Source organism: Malaya genurostris, chromosome 3 (genome assembly GCF_030247185.1).
Source record: "Malaya genurostris strain Urasoe2022 chromosome 3, Malgen_1.1, whole genome shotgun sequence".
NCBI classification, from domain to species: Eukaryota; Metazoa; Arthropoda; class Insecta; order Diptera; family Culicidae; genus Malaya; species Malaya genurostris.
In genome coordinates this window covers 195,483,663-195,508,568 of record NC_080572.1, presented here as the reverse complement: position 1 = coordinate 195,508,568, position 24,906 = coordinate 195,483,663, and the positions used below count along the sequence as shown (strand labels likewise).

The following is a 24,906-nucleotide window of genomic DNA, read 5'->3' as shown; positions in this document are numbered from 1 at the left end:
GAATTTGGGGTAAAATGAACATGATAGCGTTTCGTGCGGTCCTTCTAAGTACATGGAATCGATTTTACTGACCATTTTACACAAAAAAGTGCTTTGTGGTCAGCTGTATCATGCCTCCAAAAAAATCGTCGCGCTTTTGGTCTATTTTTCCCCACTGTGCACTGGTCTGAGCACCTATTATCAGAAGATTGGGGGAATGAACCGTTCTCTCGTGGACTATTATCTGGCCTGCTTTGATGCTGCGTATGATATCTATGCTTTTACCGAAACCTGGTTAAATGACAACACTTTAACCAGGCAGATTTTTAGCAATTCCTACTCCGTATACCGACTTGATCGCTACGACGAAAACAGTTTGAAAAAGAGCGGCGGTGGTATTCTCATTGCCTGTCGCTCCAAATTCAATTCTCGCTTGGTGTCTCTCTCAAACTGTGAAAATGTTGAGCTAGTTTGGGTCGCTCTTTCGTTCACACACTTTACATTGTACATTTGTGTGCTTTACTTTCCGCCTGATCGCGTGAAACAACACTTAAGTTCTCTTTCATTAATAAGCGATAAATTGAGCTTAAATGACAAAATTATGATCTCAGGTGATTTCAACCAACCTGGTATTAAATGGACTCGCGGTTCTTGTAAATATCTTTATCCGGATGCTTCATGTTCTTCTAAAACGCATACTACATTACGACTCCTGGACGATTACAACACTGCAGGTTTAGTTCAGCTAAATGATAACTATAACAGCAATAATCGCCTTCTGGATCTTTGTTTCGCCAATTATGAATTGTCGAGTACTTGTTCCATAGCCATCGCTCCTTCGCCACTGGTTAAAATGGGTCGTCGTCACCCTCCTCTCCAAATCACTATACCTGCATACACGCATACCGTTTTTCATAACATTTCTGATGGCACATATTACAATTTCAAGAGAGGACATTTCAAGGCAATGAATCAGTTTTTGCTGTCGCTAAACTGGAGAAGCCTGTTTATTAATGGCGATTGCGATTCCATTGCTATGTTATGGTCCCATATAGTTTCGTATGCTATCGATCAATTTGTACCCAAACACATTCGACGTGAATCTGTCCATCCCCCATGGTGCAATCTGACCCTAAAACATTATAAGCGTGCTAAATGTTCTGCTCTAAGAAAAACTATCGAAGCATACTTCGCTCCAATTGAGTTCTTATTATATATTCCTTAACAATATTTATAAGCGACTGAACAAAATGTTATTTCATTCCCATCTCCTTCGTGTACAAAATAATTTAAAAATCAACCCTAAAAGCTTCTAGAACTACGTGAACGAAAAGACATTTGTAACCTATTTAAATCACATTTCAGCAATGTATTCTCTGATGAAACCTTATCGAATGATCAGATTTCCAAAGCTATAATTAATGTTCCTCGCCGTTCCCCGATCGGCCCCCATCCGACCATAACGACAGCTATGATTGAGAAAGCGTGTACTAAAATGAAACTATCTTCTAACGTTGGGCCTGATGGTATTACTTTTTTTTTTATTTATTTAAAAGGTATTTTTATTCAGACCTATTTGCGTACAAGCTTTACGTGGTCGAATTAGCCGATTTTTTATATAGTGTATTTTTTGAAGTGGATCTCGTTGTCACTCTTTTTCTAGGAGGAGAGGAGCTTCCATTTCCCTCCTGCGAGGGTTGAGGGGCACTTTGTTCGTGACTCGTCTCGTCATCCATTGCCGCATCGGTGGTTTTGTTGTTGATTTCCGTGTTCTTTTCGTTTTCCTTGATGTTCGCAGTCTTGAGCTCGTTGCTAGTTGCCGTAGATGCGCCTTGTTGTACATTGGTTGCAGCTGCTGGTTGGTTTGATGGTGAAACAGGAGTACTGCGCTCACTAGTTTCCATTGTTGAACGGTTGACCTTGTCTTTGGTTGAAGATGTCCTTTCCGCAGTTTCGGTGCAAGGTTTACCGTAGTGTGCAGGTTGTTCACAAAACTGGCATGTAACCAGCTGATTTTCGTAGGTAATCAGCGTTTTACACGGATGTGTCCCACCTTGACCACAAATGATGTAAGATGGAATTGGCTCACGTAGATGCATACGTACCACTCGCACGCCATTCCGGATACCGGGGAAAAAATTCCGCCATACTTCCCTTTCTATGGAAAGCATTTCACCGTACCGCGACATATTCTCCCGAACGTACTGATCGGTGACCTGCGGGGGGGGAGGTCATGCACGCGTACTTCTATGGCATTGTCCACCATGTGCACAGGGATTTTGTATTCAATGTTATCACACTCAACACTGTGCACCTCGTTGTTAACCGAAGCGAATGCAATTGCATCGCTTCCACGTTTAAACATAATGTACACACAGTTAGACGCCTTGTTGAATTGAGTCTCAGATACTTTATTAGCGTCTAGAAGCATTTGTTCTCTAAGTAAGATTTCAATTTCATTTGTTGCTGGTCTAACTTTGCAACGCTTGAAACTACAATTGCAATTACAAATTGAATTTGGTCTTGTAAAGCAAGATTCCGGCTTTGTTAAATCGTATTTGACCATTCCGTAGAGTCTATTGTTAAGTGTACTGTATTGTCTTTGTTTCTGTTGTTTCGATCGTAAATGATTTTCGACTGCGTCGTGTGAGATGCGAGCACGAACTGTGATGGTAGTATTACTTCTTTGATATTGAAAAAGTGCTCGAACAGCCTTCTGATTTCACTGTCGATGCTGTTTAATATCTCACTCAACTCAGGAACTTTTCCGGATATTTGGAAAACATGATATATTTTTCCTGTTTTCAAGAAGGGAAATAAAGCTGATGTATCTAATTATCGTGGGATAGCCGCACTTTGCGCTGTGTCTAAGTTACTTGAACATATAGTTCTAGACTTCATCAAGCATAACTGCAATAACTACATCTCGGAAACACAACACGGTTTTATGCCAAAACGATCAACTACAACGAACTTATTGTCTTATACATCTTTTATAATTCGATCTCTACAAGCGCGCCTTTCAGTTGACGCTATTTATACGAATTTCTCCGCAACCTTCGATAGGATAAACCACCAAATTGCATTTGCTAAACTCGAAAAACTTGGATTCAGTGGATCTTTACTCAACTGGCTTCAATCATATCTTATTGGTCGAGAAATGTTAGGGAAAACCGGTGAATGCACTACAACATCGTTTGCTGTAGGTTCTGGAGTCCCTCAAGGCAGTCACTTGGGACCATTTTTATTCTTGCTCTATCTCAATGATCTCAACTTTCTATTGAAACGCCACAAACTATCTTTCGCAGATGATTTTAAGCTAAATCATCTAGTAAGATCGCCCGACGACACTATATTTTTACAGTCACAGCTTGAATCATTCGTGAACTGGTGTAACGACAATAGAACCGTCTTAAATGCCTCGAAAAGTTCCGTTCCGTCGTTTACTCGCAAACACTCGCTATTTAGCTACGACTATAACATTTCGCAGATTATACCGTTAAAGATTTAGATATCGTTCTTGATACTAAGTTGAATTTCAAAAGTCATATCGATTATGTGATCTTCAAGGCCTCCAAGCTTTTAGGTTTCGTCTTTCGCATTACCAAGAGCTTTGTCAATGTACATTGTCTTAAAGCATTATATTGTGCTCTAGTCCGCTCGACGCATGAATATTCAGCTGTTGTCTGGTGACCCCATTATCAAATCGACATAGATCGGATCGAAGCTATTCAACATAAATTTGTTAGATTTGCCGTGCGTAACCTACCATGGAGAGATCCTACTAATCTTCCTAGTTGCATAAATCGCTGTAAGCTTATTGATCTTGATCGGTTATTCGTTCATCGGAATGTCTTTAAGACAACTTTCGTTGCTGATTTGCTTCAATCACGTATCGATTGTCCCGAACTCCTGCAGTTGATTAATCTCGACATTCATCGACGCAATCTACGTTCCCGTCCCTTTTTGAGATTACCTGTTGCAAGTACAAATTATGGTAATAATGAGCCGTTCTCCAGTATGTGCCGAACCTTCAACAACTGTTCCAATGTCTTCGACTTTCATTTATCTCGAAACATGATTAAACGATTGTTTCATAGTACCCTATCAGATTAGGATTTGTCTGGAACCGTTAGTATTTTATTTTCATTCAACCCCTATTCCGTGTTTCCAGCATCTTCATTTGAAACTAACTAGATTCGCTCGCCTAAATTAACCTGGTCGTTATTTCCTCTTTTTTTCTGTCTTCCACCATCCATTTTTGATGTGGAACACATCTTCATTTTCTATATAGGGGTGCAAATCAGAAACGCAAGAAAAAATACACGTAGGAATGTGGTCAGGTTTGAAACAGTTACAGCTCAGTATATTTTGCATCAATTATTAATATTATTTCATCATTTGATTGGAAATATTTCTAAGATTCGATTTGAATGTATCAAGCCACGTATTTTCAATCATAAATGATTGAAATTTAGATTATTTGCGAGCATTGTCCTATTTTGTCTGCAACAAATCTCCGGCATATCGGATTTCCCTGCCATAGACGACGGTTTTGAAGGAGTAAGCGAAATATCAAAAGGAAAGCATCGCTCTGATTGGTCAATTGATGCAAACGCGAAGCTGTTGGAAGCGCGCGAATCTATAAATAGAAGCCAAATTATAGCTAACGTTTCAGTCCTACGCGTAGCATGCTAGAGGTTGGTTGTTGCTAGACAGCACGACAAAAAGTACCATAAAACAATTTGAAGCTTTAATTGGTATGCTCTGATCTTGTGTCATGCAAGCTCCGATGAAATTCCATGTTATGTCGTTTCGCCTGTGAAATGTGCAACTTTCCCAGGATAAATTTTGAGTGCTTAAGATTATTTTTCTAATTTATATAAGATGAACTCGATTGATAATGAGAAAAAGTTTACCGCTTCAACCGTAATCGCAGAATGGTAGAAACTTGATGCTATAAAAATAACTTCTTGCATACAAAACTTGAACACAAGCTTGGAGAAGAGAAGCTTAAATATTGAAATAATTGCATACATTTGGGTTATTGGTGTAGTTTCGTAGGCTATAAAACAAATACAAATCAAGACAAACAATGTTCGGTGTTGGTTCCTAATCAAGATCAATCTAATCAGAGTCTCGTGCAATTGCGGATTCAAAAGTGTGACTATTGATTGAACTGTTTGATTGTAGATCATCAGACATTTTGGTTGCCTTGTTCCACATCAACGGCTCGAACAACCCCATGGGGCTGCTCCTTATAGTTTTTATCACTAATTAGATCTACATGCCGATTCTAACCTCGTCGTATTTTCTGTCTTCTACCATCTTTTTGATAACTAATTAGATCTACATGCTGATTCAAACCCCGTCGTTCGTTTACGTTAGTTTAGCACCCCCTCCACCAACCCTTGTATTCAATTTACCTAACCACTTTTCTCCTCTCTCTCTCACCTTCTAAGTAAGAGCACTATTACTGACCTGTTACGCTTGGTGTCACCAACTAGTTATAGTGTTATAAATTTAGTTTTAACCGTTAGTTTTAATTGTAGTGTTGGGTCAAAATGTATCTGTTGGATCATTCCAATCTGTTGATACAAAAGATGAGGAGGTTTTATGCCTGCTGGAGAGAGAGATTGCCAAATTTCATATCCACCGGGCTTTTCCCTGCTCCCAATGAATAAATGAATAAATAAATAAATAAATGCAGAAAGAACTTAAAAGTTTGCTTAAGGAGCAAATGCATATAGATCCTAAATTGAAGGAAAGACATCGCTCTCCGTTTCAAAATTAAATTGTTCTGCAAATGGCAGAAACTTTACGTCTGCTTAGAGATTCAAATTTAGCTGCCGAGTTTAGTTTTAAGCAGTTCCATGTGGACTGCTCTGCACTGATGAGTCAGAGACGAAACGTAAAAATAGTATAATTTTAGTTTTATACAAAGTTAAAAGCACTCCAATTCGCTAAAGCCAATAACTACAGTTTATATGTAAGATAATGTTGTAGAAATGCGTGTGTGTGATCTTCCTTCAGTCGCTATCAATAAATTAATTTAATTTATATCGTTTATTTATTCAATAAATCTATTCAATAAACTGTGTCCCCGTGCGCTCAAAGACGGTTATACCATTACGTGTGACTTTAGGTTAAGTTAGGACACAAACATTCCGTTCACTCCAAAAAAATTTGAATTTTACAGGTGACTTAATCCCTCATACGATGTAATTCATAAAGACCTAATTTGTTAAATGACGGAAATTTTTTTTTGTAATGACTTAATGTTAGATTAGCTTGAATTTTACTGGTTTCGACTGTAACTTGCGTTCTGCTAGCAGGTGTGACTGTATGAATTTAAATGCACCTTTCACCAGCCAAGCAGATGCATGCTTCTGTGGTTCAGTCGATTAACAGACGTACTTGCGATCCAATGATTTTCGGTTTAAGTCGCGGCGGTTACTATCAGTGTTTTTTTTTATTTCAATGAATTTCATGTCATGGAGTTTTAGACACAATATTGAATGTTCTTCCACGTAAATTTGCGTGAACAGCGACGCTCCATTTATGTGCATCTTATAAGATGTAAAATCACAGGGATTTTTAAGTGTGTGGAAATCGTTTGTCACCTATTACAATTAGATAGCTACATACCAATATTGTCAAAAAGTTGTTCACTACGGTAAGGACTGTGATAAACTGCAGGAAAAGACATCTACCCTAGGATAACGGTTCATCCTCTACACAGACCTCTAACACCACCAGTTCTTCTGAAACGGAGCCTACACACTAAACATCATTTTGGTAGTTTTTTCATCTTTTGACGAGTTTAGAACAGTCGAATAACCGAACATACTTATCCTACAGATATATCAGCACAAATAAATATCTGTTAACAGCAGTACCATAAGGTTGTGATTAAATGTTATTTTTACTAGATTATGTTATTTTTGGATTGGTAATCCAATTTAAGTGTGCATGTTTCCTGTAACTGCCAAATCAATAGACGAAAGTAAACAACTGACTCCCCGTATTTCACTGGATAACAATAAGATCCCGTCTCCATCAAATAAACAAGTCACAGCGATATTCAGTAACAAAAAATTTGTTTCTAATAACCAACTAAACATTACATCTCACCCACCTTCTTTATCATACATCATGAAGACCTCTCGAAGCTCCTTCCGCAGTGCATCGTAGTCCTCTTCTGGTTCCACGTAGTTCGACGCCAGCTGTACGAACTCGTTGAACTCCAGCTGGCCTGACTCATCCTCGTCGTACTCATCAATCACATCTTCTAGTTCCTCTTCGTTCAGCTTGTGTCCCAGCAGTTCCAAAATGGTACCGACCACGTCCGTGGAAATGCTGCCCACTTTGTCCGAATCAAATGCATCGAAAGCATCTTTCAGTACTGCATGCAGTCCAGGATGGTCGTTGAAGTTTCGAGGCACGCCGAGACGGAAGAATGAAATAAAATGGGATTGATCACTCTAAGAACTTACAGAGCTGTGCGAGGATAGGCAGGTACAGGTAGATCTGAGTGTTGCAAAATAATCCGGAAGAATTTTTCCAGAAATCGGGTATGATTTTTCAAGGATAACATGTTTGGGACGGCAATAGGAAAAAGAATATGTTTTCGCAACCGAACTAAGACAAGTCGGAAAAGTATTTCGGTTTCTAGTAACATTTGTAAGGAAAACTAAACAACACTCAACTCCTGCAACATGCCCAGAACCGTCACGCTAGTCAGAGTTTGATAAATAGCCGGGATGAATCACTCTATTTTGGTGATATCCTCTTCCAGCCAGCCAGCCAACCAACCAACCAACCAACCAGTACCCTTCGAAAATGAACCCTCTAAGGTCAAGAAGCAGCAAGCACACGTTCGACTACCAGTCAATTCTGAAAATCACAGCTGCGTCCAGCATTGAAAATTCTGCTTGTTTTTCACACCACATATCACCTCCCCCATGATCGCGGTGATTTTTTATTTCTTTCTTTCTCCTTCTTGTTTTACATCAGATCACAACACACCGCGTACCTCACACCGGTAGACTTTCTCACCGGCACCAGAACTCACGGCACTTTATCATAAGCGGCTCACTTCTTGTCGGGAATTTTATTCAGTCTTATTTCTCTGCAGCACATTTTATTTTTATCCCACATTTACACTAGCGTTTTTTTTTTCGCTCTCGATTTTCCGAAGAATTTCTGCTGCTCCGGTCGACCTGTGCCAAGTGCGAAACCACGAGTCACATATTTTTCGCCTTTCCAATTAATATTTTTTGTCACACACATGTTGCTTCTCCCTCCCTTACTGCTGGTATTGTTATTCTTCCCCGAGGGTTCTATCTGGCTGGCTGGCTTGCTGGCTGGGACGTAGGCGAGGAACTTGGAGGGCAAACTGTCGAAATCAGGTACTTGTTGGACGTAGGTTTGACGCTCGTAAATATACCTTTCAACTGGTCTTTGCTAAGTTCTTGCTATATTGGAGGGAGAGAGAGAGAGAGAAAAACAATGGTTAGAGAAAATTGTTCATCACCTCTGAAATGGGCAATTAAAATGTGATTTAGGGGGTCGTTAACAATAGAATATGACAGATGTTTGATCCGTAAAACAAGTTGCGTTCGATGCCACAGGTGACACAGTGTTGAGTCCAATAATGTACAAGAATTTATTGATATCACTAGATTTTTGAAACTTTTCAAACATTGCAATATATTTTATTTTTTTATTAGTAAATTCCTAATTGACTTGAAATTATGCATAAGAACACAAATTGTACTGATTATTCTTGTTTCACTTGCGAAGATCACATATCACACACAGACACACACGATTCAATTCAATTCAAATTCAATTCAATTCACGTGAAAGTGAAGTAACGAATACTCGCTGTATGTAATGAAAAATACATGACATATCTCATTTTTCGAACATATAGGGGTTTTTAGTATTTCATTTCGCCTTCGACTCATCAGTGCTTAAAGCAGTTCAAATTGAAGCGTAATTTCCGCCTAACAGTTCTATTTCTGCGGCGGCCAGTAGTCGGGCGTCACTCGTTAAAGACCGCGACGTCAGATAGGATATGGCATTTTGTGAAATATCCTTAAAGGATCACATAAACAAGCAGGCTTTATAGAACAGTAGAGGAAATCAACTTCTCAATTTACGAGTGGCTTTGTTTGTGATTGTGTTATAATGGCCAACGAAAGTAATTTTAGAATCTAATATTATTTCCCAATTCTTTCGCACTTTTAAACTACTTGACTCCTTGAGTGACACTCGGGTGAGTTTCGTTTCTCACTGAATGTGATTCTACTACATTTTTCACATTTAGTTGAATTTTTTTACACCGTAAGTATAGAAAGAATTTCTTCTTGGTGAATTTAGGCATCTTATTTTTTCTCCACTTCTGAAAAGAGGTTTCAGAACTAATTGGCTCAAGTGGCACGTTTAATGTCTTTTTCGGGTTAAGAGTTATACTCTTTGGATGTAGTATCAATTACTAAGTAGTCACAAATGTGTAAGTGATTGCTTAACCTTTCTATATGAGAAAGGCAAAAACGAAGGAGTTTGCTTAAGAATTGCATAATTGAAATCATCAATTCAATAAAATTATCATCGAACGAACACTACAAACTACATATAACAAGGACTTAGAGCAAACTATTGCCTTATTTTTCGAGATATGATTAGTCATATTTTTATAAATATTACTACGGGGTTCTAACTAGGGTAAGGGCTCCCTATTTCTTCTCATTTGTAAGGACGTTACCTTAAATACCTGATTTAGCCATCAAAATCACTACGATTTTTTCATATTTCTGCTTAATTTGCCTTGCCCTACATTGGGAATTAATACACATTCCTTGGAAATTAAAATAATAATTAAAAAATCAGCTAAAAACACTTCTGATATGTTCACTATTGTGCTCCTAATTTCATCTCAAGGGTTTTATATTCATCCTATCGTTGGTCCTTTATTCATTCCATAAACTAGCAATGGCGACAGCAATCGAAACCAAAATATTGCACTATTACACGCTCAGGTTCAAAATGTCAGAATTTTCGTTAAAAAGGGCCTAATGCCAACTATGACACAACACACGATATTTAAAAAAAAAACAGTTAGGAATCATTTCGACGTTTAAAATTTTTTGGATCGTTTTTATTACCTTTCGTTTTAAATTTAAAATTTTACTCTGCAGTTAATTTGGAGAACTTTAAAAAAAAACAAAAAAAGAATTGTTACTATTTAGGCCTTAGCCCTTCTTAAAACAAAATGCAGAATCAGAGATGCCATTCATACAGATTTATCTGTATTGTATCGATTTTTGCGTTCGCGTTCGTTAAATTAGATTACAGATTTTCTAAATTTAATACAGATTTGTAAAGGTTCATAAAAAGTGAGAAGTTGAACGTTAGACATTTCTCTCTGAGTATCTATTAGTATTTGATTGCAGTACTTCTTTAAAAGTTAAAATGGAAATCTTTTGTGCAAATGTTTGATGATGAACACTGATAAACATTTATATTAAAATTTAAAACCAATTTGAATTTGATTTGAATTTTATTCATTTCATTAGTGAGAAAAGATAGAGCAGATGCATATTCTCTATGGAAATATCTGGCATCTCTGTGCACAGCCGATAAAACACACACATTTAACAGCGTTATGGTGACGTATAGCGGAAAGAAACCAGCGCTACTAGATTTGCCACAATGGTTATTTGATTAGTATTTAACACGCTCTATTTGGTAATATTAGAATCCGAAACAGATTTATTTATATATAAATATCAATGATATAATTAAACTGATGTCACGGATACCAAAAAATACTTGTTGATGATAGTTTAAAAAAGAAAGAAATATTTTTTTTATTTAACATTATGAGAAAACTTGGCAACCTTGCGATACGAAATGAGATGAAAACAAAGCGCAATCAAGTGAATTAAGTGCAAATTTTCATCTTATATTTTTCATTGCTTTTATTGCTTATCAGGTAATTTCGGAAGTTTTTAATCGTTGAATAAACGAGTGGAAAGTGAACATTACTAATTATAAAGTCATCCAACATTGAATAGTTGTGTAATTGTGCGAAATAGTGATCATGTTTTCAGACGAATCGATTAGTAAATATACAGAAACATGATGAATTGTAAAACTTCAGACGAAAGTGGTTCCTAAATCAAAGAGTGAGTTTATTTTAAATGAAAAAAGCGATCGTTGAAGGTAACTATTTTTTTCAATTGGAAAGTGTGGCAAAACCTAGAATAAATGTTTCAAAACGTTCCACAGTTTTGTTCAGGTACGTTTAAAGATATGATTAATGTTCAAAGTTTTGAGGTGAAGGAATGAGATGGACATTGGAGCTGAGATGAAATAGGGATACCCTAGTTTGTTTAGGCATAACTTCTTCAATTTCTAATCAGTGTTGAGAAAAATTTAAGTTTTTTCCGTTTTTCGCACCGTCGCTCAAAACAACATTTTTAAATTCAAAACGCACTTCACCCTGTAATCCTGGAACCGGAAATCGGAACTTGTTGAAATTCAATAGCGGTTTATTGGACCGTAAGACCAGAGCTTTCACCATTCATTCATCAATGCGAGGGACTTGCAACAAAACGGTTCAGCTACAGCACTCATACCAACAGACTGAATTACCGGCTTCGATGCAGGAAATATACACGAGCGAACAGATTGGAGAACGAACCATTCCATACATACTTGCCGACGAGCGTGCCGTATTACGTTTAATACTATTGAACCTTTCTGACAAAGAGTATACAGTATTCTCTTTTCTCTCAAATTAAGGCAATTCGTTCAAATAATTCATCGGTAGTATAAGTGATTCAGGCACACTATCGCTGGTGAACCATTCATCATCAAAGAATACTGTTGAATTTGAATGTAAAAATAATTTATATCATTAAAGTATTTAAGCATAAAAAAAATTAAATTTAGAAGGTTTCACGCTGCTGTATAATAGACGTCATCTTTCACTACCAGTAGGCCTATAATTCATGTTTTTGAGTCAATTAGAGCTTGTGTTCCTTCAAGTGTACGGTATAAGGAAAGTTTCGTAATGAATGGGCACTGCACTGAAGCATATTTCTCTCATTTCGGAAGATGATAAGATTGATCGATAATGTTGCGCAATACGGTTTGATTCAATGCGTGTGCTGTTTAAAGCAAGCACCTGGTGGACATTCATGAATCAGAATTAAAAATAATTTATCTGCCGTATGAGCATTTAGCAGTACTTAGAACTAAAATTAGCGGCAGTGGGATTAATATTATTTATAATATACGTATACATACTCTCATTGGCAATTATTTTAGATCAAAATTTAAAGAAAACACTTACATATGAGACAATATACAATATACACCGAGTGTGAAAGGGAAACAAAAAAGAGCTTTTCATATTGAGGTTCATTCGTTCTCCAAGCCGTGGCTGCTTACGATGCAGAACGAACGATATTCGCTCGTAGCTTCGACTTGTAATGTGGAAGAGTAGTGCGTTAATTCACAAACACAAACAAATGTGAACCAAATCCATCAGACCAGAAGTGGATGATGAATGGTTCAGTTGCTAGTACATTCATGAACCAAGAAGCGTATGAAGGATATTCACTCTAATTCGATTCATTCGTTTTCCAAGCACTGCGTGAGACGTTTTATTTAAGCCTAAGTTTTCGAAAATCGGTTTATATGGATCTGAGAAAATGAAGTGAGATTCGTTTTAGGAGTGTTTGATCACTATAGTTGGCACTTTCAGATTTCACTTTGAATGTTATGGACAATGGAAACTGACTTCGGCAAAACTTTCGACGCAATTGACATACCATTGTCTCTATTTAAAATTTTAAAAATATGGAACTGAACAAGAAATTTATGGCTTGAATCATATCTTACAAAACGTCTACAAATTGTACGCTCTATTTCAGGCAAATTATGCCAAACATATACCTGTTTTAACTCTCACACAGGGGATACAGAACTGAATAACAACCGAAGCGACTGTAAGAACTTTCAATTGAATCTAATACGTCGATCAATAAGTCCCCGGGACGGGTATAGCGTGATGGGTTAGTCGATGCCTTTCACGCAGCCTACCTGGGTTCGGTTCCCATTCCCGTACATAGAGTCAGAAAGTTTTTCTGGCTCGAAGAGGCGAATGACATTATGACTAAAATCTCTATAATCGAGACCAAAAAAAAAACGAGTCCCCGGTCTGATAGACAGGTGGCTTCACTAACTAAAAACCCATGGTTGAAAAAGATATTATTTAGATCTCATTTATAAAAATTTCATGACATTCGGTCCATTTAATATCATGTTCGTGCTGCCCTCATTGATGCTACTTTTGGAAAATTTAAAACAATGAATACAAAATCAGTCGTTCTAATGGCTCTAAATGTTATCTAAAGAACTATTGAGATTACTGCTTTGTGAATCGAAGGTAGAAATCATCAGTTTAGTGAAAATTCAACATAACTTGATTTGCTTCGTGCACATTTCGCTGTGCAAAAATCGTTCGAAAGAAATGTTCCGAACTGTGCTAAATATCGTAGAGAATTCCACTATTTGGTCCTTCTAAAAGGCAGAAATGAATCCTGTAAAGTATCTTGATAGTTTCTTTCAATGAAATATGCAAATCCGAAATGAAATAAACGACGTCAAAGTGCCTATTAGTGCCTATATGTGTGGCCGTTGGAACCGCCCATTCATGAAAAAGCAACAAACGAAATCACGTAAAAAGAAACCTCTTAAGAAAAATTGATTCAGTTTGCCATAATTTGGCACTGCGAGCGGATGTGTTGCGGTTTGTTCGCAAAGCTAGTTTCAATTCAAGCAAGAGCGATTGCGTCATACAGCAGAGCTGCTGATCGTTCGTTTGCATTGGAGAGAAAGAAAATGAAAAGTGGACAAGATTATATAAAATCAGCCGTTCTAATGGCTCTAAATGTTGTCTAAAGAACTATTAAGATTACTTCTTTGCGAACCGTAAAAATCATAAGTTTAGTAAAAAATCCAAAATAATTTTATTTGCTTCGTGCACATTTCGCTGTGCGAAAATTGTTCGAGAAAAATGTTCCGAACTGTGATAAATATCGTAGAGAATTCCACAATTTGGTCCTTCTAATAGGCAGAAATGAATCCTGTACACGGTATCCATCGAAATTCGAACTCAACTCATCACTCTCCATCACGAACGCTTTTATAAAAGATTCTTTTCAGAGCCACCATTATTTTATTATAAAGAACTATACTGGTTATTTCATATTATTTAATTGTGTCTCAGAATGTTTAATGTAACTAATCTGTACTTTAGTCTAGGTGCATCATTCAAAATTCTAAAAGTGAAAAGGCGGAAAGTTTCACAATTCACACAATCGATCAACTATCGTGTCAATTTTATTCGTATTCACGACCTTCAGTTATGTCTCTGACATTACACACCCGTACTTTTTGCCTTTCTCATATAGACAGGGTATGCAATCACTGTGAAAACCGACTTTTGAACCAAGGCCCGGAGGACCGAGTGTCATATATATTTCGACTCAGTTCGTCGAGTACGCAAAATGTCTATGTGTGTATGTGTGTGTATGTAACGTTTTTTGCACTAACTTTTCTCGGAGATGGCTGAACCGATTTTCACAAACTTCGATTCAAATGAAAGGTCTTGTGGTCCCATACAAAACTCCTGAATATTATTCAGCTCCGACTTCCGGTTACGGAGTTATGCGTTGAAACGTGCAAAAAAAAATTAAACATGTGTTCTAATTTTTTTCATAGATGGCGCGACCGATTTTCATAAATTTAGATACAAATGAAAGGTACTGTGGTTCCATACATAGTTCCTGAATTTCATCCGGATCTGAAAGGGACGAAAAACCGTAAAAAGTTTTCTAAATCGACCTCAAATAATCTCCAATTGATAGTTTTTATCAGTAGACGGTCAAACAAACTGATTTCGGTTATTCTTTTAAGAATCGAAGAAAATTATTTTGAAGAATACCACAGTATTATATACGATAGTATGTTTGATATGAGAAAGGCATCCTTACATCAGGCACGTACCCAGAGGGGGGGCCCAAGGGGCCCTGGCCCCTCCCGAAATCAGAAACAGAAACAAAAAAATTTTGATGCGAAGTGAATAGTGCAATGTCAAAACTAAATAAAATTAAAATCAAACACCTGGAAAAATAAATGACAATAATAATAAGACACTTAATTGTTCTAAATGACTGGAAAGAGAAAGTTCACGAGCTTACCATAGTTGAACAAGATTCTGCAAATTAGAAAGATATCCTGCAGCTGGATCTCGCACATACTTATTTTGGACTGAAAATACGAGCGCAAGTGCACTTCGAGTACATGTTTGGCTGGATCAATTATTATACGCCAGAGAAATAAACGATTACGTAACAATGGACTGAAGTCGTTGTGAGTGCCTGAAAGAAAGGCTCAATGGGTCGGAAAGATCATGATACCTGTTTTCTGGGATTGTCATAGTATACAGGGTCCGGCACTCGAAGTGTAACCAACTTCAGACCTTCGAGCCTGGCGTCAAGGTAAATACGACATATTATCGGGAAAGTATTCTGGAGGTTGCTTTGAAGCCGTGGGCAGACAAACATTTCGGTGGCAGACCATAGACGTTTCAGCAGGACTCGGCACCGTCTCACAAAGCGCGAGTGAACCAAGAATGGCTGAAAAACAACGTTCCGAACTTCATCACGTCCACACTATGGCTCTCGAATTCATCAGATGCGAATCCAATGGATTATTCTCTTTGGGCCATTTTGGAGAGCAAAGTCCGAACTAAAAGATACACCAGTCTCGAGGCGCTGAAAAAAGATATTGTCCGCGAGTGGGCCAAAATACACCAGCAAGTCACATTCGGGCAGCTTGCGATTCGTTTTTTGACCGTCTCAAGGCCATAGTCAAGGCAAAAGGTGGTCATATCGAGCAAAAGTGAATTGATTCTGAATTTTGTATTATTTTTACACATTTTGTACTTTGAATTAAGTAAAAGTAATTTTCCAAAATGAATTTATGGCCTTTTTAATTGGTTACACTTCGAGTGCCGGACCCTGTACTTTTGAAGTACTAAATTGATTAAAGACCGAAATCACTGTGAAAGGACCTTACATGAAGCACATGAACATCGCTACCATAGTTAAAATTACGAACTGTCATCTATTCCCAAACCTTAAGTCATCTCTGAGAAATCGATGTGAACTTTGTCTTGGAATTTTAGACCGCTACTTCCGGAACCTGTTACCGAAACCTGTATAGCTAATGAAAGTTTGTGAGGCCATCAACTAATATGACCTACAAATTAAGAAGATGCTTTCCGTTCTCCACGAATCGAAGTAAGGGATCTATCTCGGACCACTTCTCAAAATCCATCACAATTCTTGTGGATTTTTGTGCTCTAGAAATGGACATTTAGAAGGTCTTAAACATGTGGAATTGAAATGGCATGACAGTAAACGTTAGAAATGTAATACAATAACCTTCTCTCGGCCATAGTCACACATTTTGCATAAATACCTAATAATGATAGTTCCAGTGTAAAAGTTTAAGGTTGTCTGTTAATAACGCCGGTAAATGGCGCACCGGAAATTATCTAGTTAAGCAATCTTCAGTAACATTATTTTTTCATTCTGGGCCCCTCCCGAAACCAAATCCTGGGTACGGGCCTGCCTTACATCACTAGGTGGATTAAAACAGGTTTTTAACTTATTACACTTATTACAGGGTGGGCCATTTAAAGTGGAACATTTGATTCTGAACTAAATATATGAACAAAACATGTTTACGATATTTCGTAAATAGCCACCTTTTGCATTGAGTACAAAATGTGTATATGTCCAATGTATCGGTTGATATGGCGGCGATTTCACGTCGTATGTTGTCTTTCAGTTCAGCTATAGTTCTTGACTTATCAGCCTTGGATTTCAAATAGCTTCACAAAAAAAAAGACTGGTGGCGTCAAATCGGGTGATCTCGGAGGCCAGTCACAATCATAGTTTTTCGATGTGACTCGTCCGAGGAGCAATGGTCTTAGCAAATCGATTGTCAGGCTAGCTGTATGGCATGTTACACCGTCTTGTTGAAACCAGTAGCCATTCAAACCAGATTCACGAACAATAGGCATCATAAAATCAATTATCATGGCTCGATAACGATCGCCATTGACAGTTTCGTTGCTATATCATTGTCTTGGAAAAAATAGGGACCAATCACCATATCCGCACCAATATCACACCAAACTGTAACTTTTTGGTCGTATAGAGGCTGTTCCTCAATTACTTCAGGGTTTCCATTGGCATCGAACCGACAATTAAACTTATTAACGCATCCATTTAACGTGAAATGTGCCTCGTTTGTCATGATGATTTTTCGCCAAAAATTGACCTCGTTTTGGGTGTAAAGCTGAACAATTTAATCGCGTTCTTATGGTCTGCACTGTTCCATGGTGAAATTGTCTTCGAATGACATCTTCAACGCGGTATGTCACCAGTCGATCTGTCAATTCTGTCAAAAGTTATTGGGTTGTACGATGCTTTCACTTTTAATGACCCACCCTGTAGATTCAATTGAAGAGTCTGATAGTTGTTATTACATTTTATCCGAATCCAATTGAAACATTAATGCTATTAAATTTTACAAGAAATCAAGAACCGAAAATTTAAATATGAAGATTTTTGAATGAGAAATATGCTCTCCAGAATTTTTCAAAACACGGCGTAAAGACGATGTTTTGTATCCAGAGTTTCGAGTGGGTAGAAAACGACTGTAGTCGTTCACTAGTAACTGATTTTGTAACATTTTTCTTTTCTTTATGAATTTAAAATCCACTCTCCGCATTTTATCACCTTTGAAATTTTCTCAATTATTCGAGAGGTCGCAAAATGAAAACCATGCACCAGGTTAAATGTAAATCATAATCAATCGAAAAGCCCTGTAATTCCGGAGATTTCTATTGGATTCTGTACTGATTTGACTTTTAGTTCCGAGATTACATAAGTGCTATGAATTCTATACCGTCAATTAAAATTGACAATGCAAAAAAAAACTTAAAACTATTTCCAAAACTGGACACAAAACAATCGTAATATAAATAAGAATTTAAACAGTTTTTTTACCAACTTAAATTAACGGTTCTACTGGAAATCTTGTGCGCAAGCTTTTAAATAACTGCGTCTAAACTCTTACTAAGTTCTGATACCAGCAACCTCTGACAGCCATGTACCGAAACCATGAAACATTTAGCGGAGATTATAAAAGAATAGCTGAGGGGTTTGTGTGTGTTTCTGATAGAAAGTTGTTTTTATGCGTATCAATTATACGAGGTCTATTCAAAAAGTTCCCGGAATTTCTTAATTGCGCGCGTCTGGAGAGTCCGGTGGTCAAAATTTTTTTTTATTGTGTTGGTACATATGTCCCTAATGTATGGTTAAATTTTCAGCTGTATTCATTGTTTACATTCTTTCTTGTAGCGGCTGGTGTAGACGTGTTTTTTTTTGAGCTCGGCGAATTTTTGTTAGTTTAAACAATGGAAGAATTGAAGAGTCAAAGAATTTGTATTAAATTTTGCGTGAAAAATGAAATAAAGTGTAACCAAGTGTGCGAAATGTTACAGAGAGCCTACGATGAGTCTGCTATGAAAAAAAGTGTTTACGAGTGTTATAAGCGTTTCCAAGATGGCGGCGAAGACGTTGAAGACGACGAACGCACCGGTCGACCCAGCACGTCAATAATCGATGAAAATGTGGGAAAAGTGGAAAAAATGATTATGGATGATCGCCGAATCACTATTAGAGAAGTTGCTGATGAAGTTGGCATATCAGTTGGCTCATGCCATCATATTTTTTCAAATGTTTTGGGCATGAAACGAGTGGCAGCAAAATTCGTTCCAAAACTGCAACATTCATCGTTGCTTATTCGTGATTTTTGGCTAAAAACAAGACTTTAATCATGCCCCAACCTCCTTATTCACAAGATATCGCTCCGTGTGATTTTTTCCTGTTCCCAAAGTTGAAGAGACCCATGAAAGGACAGCGTTTTTCATCGATTGAAGAGATAAAGGCAGAATCGCTGAGAGTGCTACAGAGCATTACAAAAAGTGACTATCAAAGGTGTTTCGAAGACTGGAAAAAACGCTGGCATAAGTGTATTATATCAAGGGGGGATTACTTTGAAGGGGACCATATAGATGTAGACGAATAAATAAATTTTTTTTGGAAAAATGAGAATTCCGGGTACTTTTTGAAGAGACCTCGTGTGGTGCTTCGATTTTATTTGAATCGTATAAAATTCACGTCTCGAGAAAAATTAATTAGCAAAAAATTCTATAAAATTGAATTGAATTTGCTTACTCAAAAACCTGTTTTAATCCTCCTAGTGGTGTAATGATGCCTTTCTCATATTACTCATAACATCATAAATATTACTGTGGAATTCGCAAAAACAACTGTTCATTAAATATACATAGGAAGGTTTAATCTAACAAACTCTACAAATCCTGTTTACCCAGTAGTTCCGGAATCGGAAGTAGTATCCACAACAAATTTAGGAATTCCGTATGAAACTGTAAGAGTTTTCCTTTGAACCCATAAGTTTGTGAAAATCGATTTGGCCATCTTGAAGAAAAGTGAGTGAGATCCTTTTTACAGTTTTTAATCACCATTCCTATTCTTCCGAAACCGGATTCAGATGACCGGAATAGCCGAAGTTGATTCGTTTGCCAGCAACAAATATGACCTACAAATTGAATCAGTTTTGAGCCTAATTAAACCTACACTTACTATCTCATGCACTATTTCGATTGAACCAATTAAACGAAATCTAACAAACGAAGCCAGTCTGCGTTTCTGTTACTTGTGCATATGTAAGTCAAGCTAAACAGCATGTAGTAGAATTATTATTATTAATATTATTATTGCTATTGACATCACTACACCACCGTCACGGTATTAATGCACTACCGGCAGTGTAAATTGCATTTTTTTTTCAAACTTAAATTCATTAACATTCTTTCATTTTATTTTTCATATAATTTATTTCACCTCGGCCTTACATGCTTTCATTCTTTCGGTCGCACTTATCATAAAATAGCTAAAATTTTTGTCAACCGCAGCACCGTCTTTTACCAATATCACACACCAGTAGCAGACATCCGTAACCCTTTTGTTTTCTTTATAGCGGGTACGAAATAGAACAAAGCACGCATAGTTCGTTTTGTGTCTTCTTCTTCCACCGTACCATCACGTACCGATATTGTACATATTGTCATTTTATATGGCTATTTGAAAACTTTGACACTTTCCGCCCTGTAACTGCGGAACTGGAGGTCGGATCCGGAAGTAATTTTACAGTAGCTTTAGAGATAATATGAGCTTCAAATCAAAATTTGGATTTGTGAAAATCGGTTCAAGCATCGTAGAGAAATCAAAGTGGTTCTTTTTTGGAGTTTTTCTTCACCATTCCGGAACAGGAGAAAGGGGGACCAGTAGTACCGAATTAAGTTTTTATGCCCACAAACAAACAAGTTCTGCAAACTAGAAGGATTTATCAGACAGTTCTATGGGATTTGTACCTGTTTTTGACCATCGTTCGTGAAAAAATACGAATGAAATTGGTAAAATTCCACTTATCACGCTTTAGTTCCGGAACCGGAAGTCGGATCCGAATAAAATGTTCTGCGAATTTTTAGAAAACTATAAGACTTTTCATTTGAGTTTTAGTTTGTGAAAATCGGTTGAACCGTTTCAGAGAAAATCGAGTGCACACGTTTTTTTCTAATTATCACATTTTACCATGTAACTCCGGCACCGGAAGTCGAATCCAAATGAAATTCAATAGCAGGCTATGGGACCATAAGACCTTTCATTTGAATTTTAATTTGTGAAAATCGGTTCAGCCATCTCTGAAAAAAGTGAGTGCATATTTTTTCCAATTTTTTGGCACATTTCATCTTTCATCTCCGGAACCGGAAGTCGGATCGGGATGAAATTCAAGAGCAGGCTATGGGACCTTTCAGTTGAATCCGAGTTAGTGAAAATCGGTTCAGCCATCTCAGAGAAAACTGAGTGCATATTTTTGTTACACACACACATACACACACATACACACACAAACAAACAAACAAACACACACACACACACACACACACACACACACACACACACACACACACACACACACACACACACACACACACACACACACACACACACACACACACACACACACACACACACACACACACACACACACACACACACACACACACACACACACACACACACACACACACACACACACACACACACACACACACACACACACACACACACACACACACACACATTTGCTCAGTTCGTTGAGTTGAGTCGAATGGTATATGACATTCGGCCCTCCGGGCCTCGGATAAAAAAGCGTTTTTCACAGTGATTGCATAGCCTTTCTAAATGAGAAAGGCAAAAACTCTTATGAATTTTCAATCCAAGTCATGACTTGGTTTGTTAGTGAATTAAAATAATCTTTTAGAATGAACTAATAATGCGAATGTGTTTGGCTATCACTAACACATTCATTGGTTCAATGGTATTCGACAACATTCGCCTGCTATCATGAAATGTTATCTGTTTTCGTGGAAATGAAAAAAAATGGGAGGGTGGGGGAGTGTGTGTGGGCGTCCGCAAGAATGCATCAAGTCATATAAATATGAAACAGAGTTTTAAGTTTTAAGAGCAATTGTCCACGAATTGATTTTTTTGAACCTAGATCCAATATTTACAATTAATGTAGTAAAAGTATTTCTCAGAATTAAATACGTTCAATTTCGAAAAATATTACGTCACTAGGAAATGAATGTAAACATTTATTCTATTTTAGAACATGTTTTCTAAAATAATGCCTGGTATTGGTATAATAGGTGTAACACAGAGAGGTCTAACGTCATGCATTATTTTTGTAAATTGCTTATTTTGTTTCGATGTATAAAGTACATTTTTTTCGAGCGGAAAAATTTGTTTCGGACGAACTTTGTTTAGTTTTATATAATCCTTTCTCACTTGCATATGAAAATTTCGAACTGAAACAGAATCATTGCATGGCTAGTACTATGGATCCTACTGACACTAAGAATCCTTCCAGGTCGGGGCTCGAACATACGACAACTGGCTTGTAAGACTAGCGTCCTATGACTTAAACCGCCAACCCGGGTCCACCCATTTTAATAAATACCAATTCACTTAACCAATCTGGGTTCGATTCCCAGCCCTGCACATAAGGTCAGGAAGTTTATCTGACCCGAGAGGTGAACCATCTGAAGATTGAAATAGTCGACATTTAAAAAAAAAAGTTAACTCCAAGTTTATAGTAGAAATATGATTGAAAGTTTGGAGATTCCGAAGTAAATCTTTGGAAGAAATTTATTCCATCCTGACCTAACAATACCTTCCTTGAAACAATTAAACGAACAATAAATATTCCAACTAACTGGAATAGCTTCAGATCACGGATTAATTATTTATCCACTATTTTTTCAGGTTACGCAAATTAAGTGCACACTCCATACACTCCATCTTCCGATTGATTTTCAACTGGATCCCGGCGCCAACATTCACAAATCGGTTCCAACCCGTGCCAATGCCAAATCGTAAAACTAACACCACATACTAACCCCTTTGTTTTCCATGATGAGTGCCTAGTTTAGTGTGAATTTTTCAATCGGCGTACCGAAGGTAGCAGCAAACAGAATTTGAATTTGAAAAAAAAACACACACTTTGCCTTCCCCGGCTGGTTCACTTAGCTAACCGTTTCTTCTACTTCAGGTTCACAGCGGAACTAACGCCAGCGGGAAATCGATTAGCAGGCTGCCGTAATGCGAGCTTGCCTTTTGTCACTGCGACCACTTTCCTTGCTTTTCGATCCGTTTAATCGTAGATTACAATTGATTGCTAAATTGGTTTTTGCGATTTTCCCCGCGCTCGGTTCGGTCACAGCACCTCTCGTGCCGTCGTGTCACGTTTGTGATCGATTGTAATGCCGTCTATTTTGGGCTCGGTTGGTCCTGATTGGACTAACCAAACAACTATCGACTACGGCAGCTGCACCAGTCGTACCTTCAGCAAGCGAGCAGTTCGCGAAGCGCACTGGTTTATTACAATCGAAAAAAAAAACCGACGGAAATTCCGACGAACTAAACGCGTGTCACCGAAAATTCGAAACAAACAACGCAATATCCGCCGCGAGGCGCTGGTTCCTGGCTAACAATCCAAACACTGAACCTAAAACAACCGAACGCCGCCCGTTCCGTTTGTAGCGAAAAAAAAAATAAAAACTACAGCGAAATCGATTTCGCGACGATCTCCAACGGACCAGCAACAGGCGCGATCCTGCGAGATGATTCGCGGACGGACCAAAACGCGAAACACGCTCTCTTCGCGATGTCGACTTTGACGCTCTTCTGCCAACTGTCCCAAATTGTACAACTTCAAAGCGCCCCGTTTGGAAAAGTGAGCGACCAATGAGCGCGGGTGGGATTCGTTGAATTGTGCGAGGGGGGAGGGGTACGGACACCTGCTGCTGCCTGGAGCAGAGTGGAATCTGTCGTTTGATCGCGAAAATCGACGATCTCCACATCGCACAGCATCCAACCCTGTCCGTTTGTCCAGCAGAAGATACACCAATATTTCGAAAAGAATCACAAATTCACGACCGCGAACGATGACCGATGAACGGTGAAACGTCCTCGAACGCGTCATCACCTCGCTGCCACGGAGTCGCCGCTCCCAGTCCTATACTACTTTAATGAGATTATCGAAGAGGAATTCTATTCGCAACTATCATGGCGTTATTCGTGGTTTCTAATTACGTGTAATGCACCAAAGCGTTGCGCTGAACGCTTGGATTGAAAAAGGGCGTGAAAACCCATTTAAGAGACATTGAAGTTTCCGTTATTCTATGTTCACACTTTGGAGTGAAAACGTACATTTGGAAGGCACCAGGATGATGGCGGGTTTTCCTTGTTGGTAATTTCTTACACGGATTTTTTGTTATGTACGACACTTGCGGAAAGAAAAGTGCTCAACGTATGACATTTGATGACATTCCACGGAGGGTGGAAAATTTCATTGATGAAATTTTTCAATGTGCCAGTTTCAGGGACAGTCCAATGTTTCAGCTACTGTTTCGGACTTGACCAAGAAGGGGTAATTTTTTCTACACATTTGTACTGGCAAGCGACCAACTCCCGATTTGCGATTGCCAACAATATTTTCCTTGAAGCGGTAATGCGAACTGTGGAGCATACAGGGAAATTTTTGCTGTATTAATGAGTTCATTTCATCGGGAGATCAGTAGAATGGAATTTTATACATCGTTTTGGAAACTTTCCAGAATTTTATTTCTGGTCAACTGAATGTTCTGTTGATCATCACTGAATTATTCTCAATACTGTCAAAGTGTTTCAAAATTTTCCGAAATATTTTCGCTTCCTGAACAGAATGCGTTTGAAATGTTGATCTACTTCTAACATTTCAATCGTCTGAAAAAGCCAGGTATCAGCTTTCAAAAGACTATGCGTGAAATTTCATGTTAATTTGATTAGTAAAAAAAGTGGCATCCATTTCAGTGAAACCACTTTTGTCATTTTCCAAACAATGAATTAAAAACAATTTCGTGTCTTAAAGTGTCATACGGAGAAAAATAATCTGAACAAGCTCCGCAATGTCTTATAGACCAGGATCCATCAAGAAACGCTTTTTTAAACCCATTTATCTTTTTTTTTATAAAAAATTTGTTATTCAGTCCAATTTGCGTACAAGCTTTACGTGGCCGAATGAGCCATGTTTTTATTAGATAAAATAATTTTTTTACCGTTCGATCTCGTTGTCACC

General features: G+C 37.8%; 1 protein-coding gene across 3 annotated transcripts in view; it reads right to left on the bottom strand.

The window, feature by feature from the left end:
* Positions 1 to 23,455, bottom strand: part of LOC131435646 (troponin C, isoallergen Bla g 6.0101-like) — a 65,787-nt gene extending 42,332 nt beyond the window's left edge. For 2 of the 3 annotated variants that reach the window (XM_058603758.1, XM_058603759.1), the window contains exons 1-3: positions 22,688 to 23,453; positions 8,429 to 8,456; positions 7,118 to 7,384 (exon numbers count right to left, since the gene is read on the bottom strand). In XM_058603758.1, coding sequence (XP_058459741.1) covers positions 7,118 to 7,384; positions 8,429 to 8,456; positions 22,688 to 22,702 — 310 coding nt within the window. In that variant the 5' untranslated portion in view covers positions 22,703 to 23,453. Of the gene's footprint in view, positions 1 to 7,117; positions 7,385 to 8,428; positions 8,457 to 22,687 lie in introns of all 3 variants that reach the window. The other variant, XM_058603757.1, reaches the window with a different exon arrangement.
* Between the last annotated feature and the right edge of the window lie 1,451 nt (positions 23,456 to 24,906).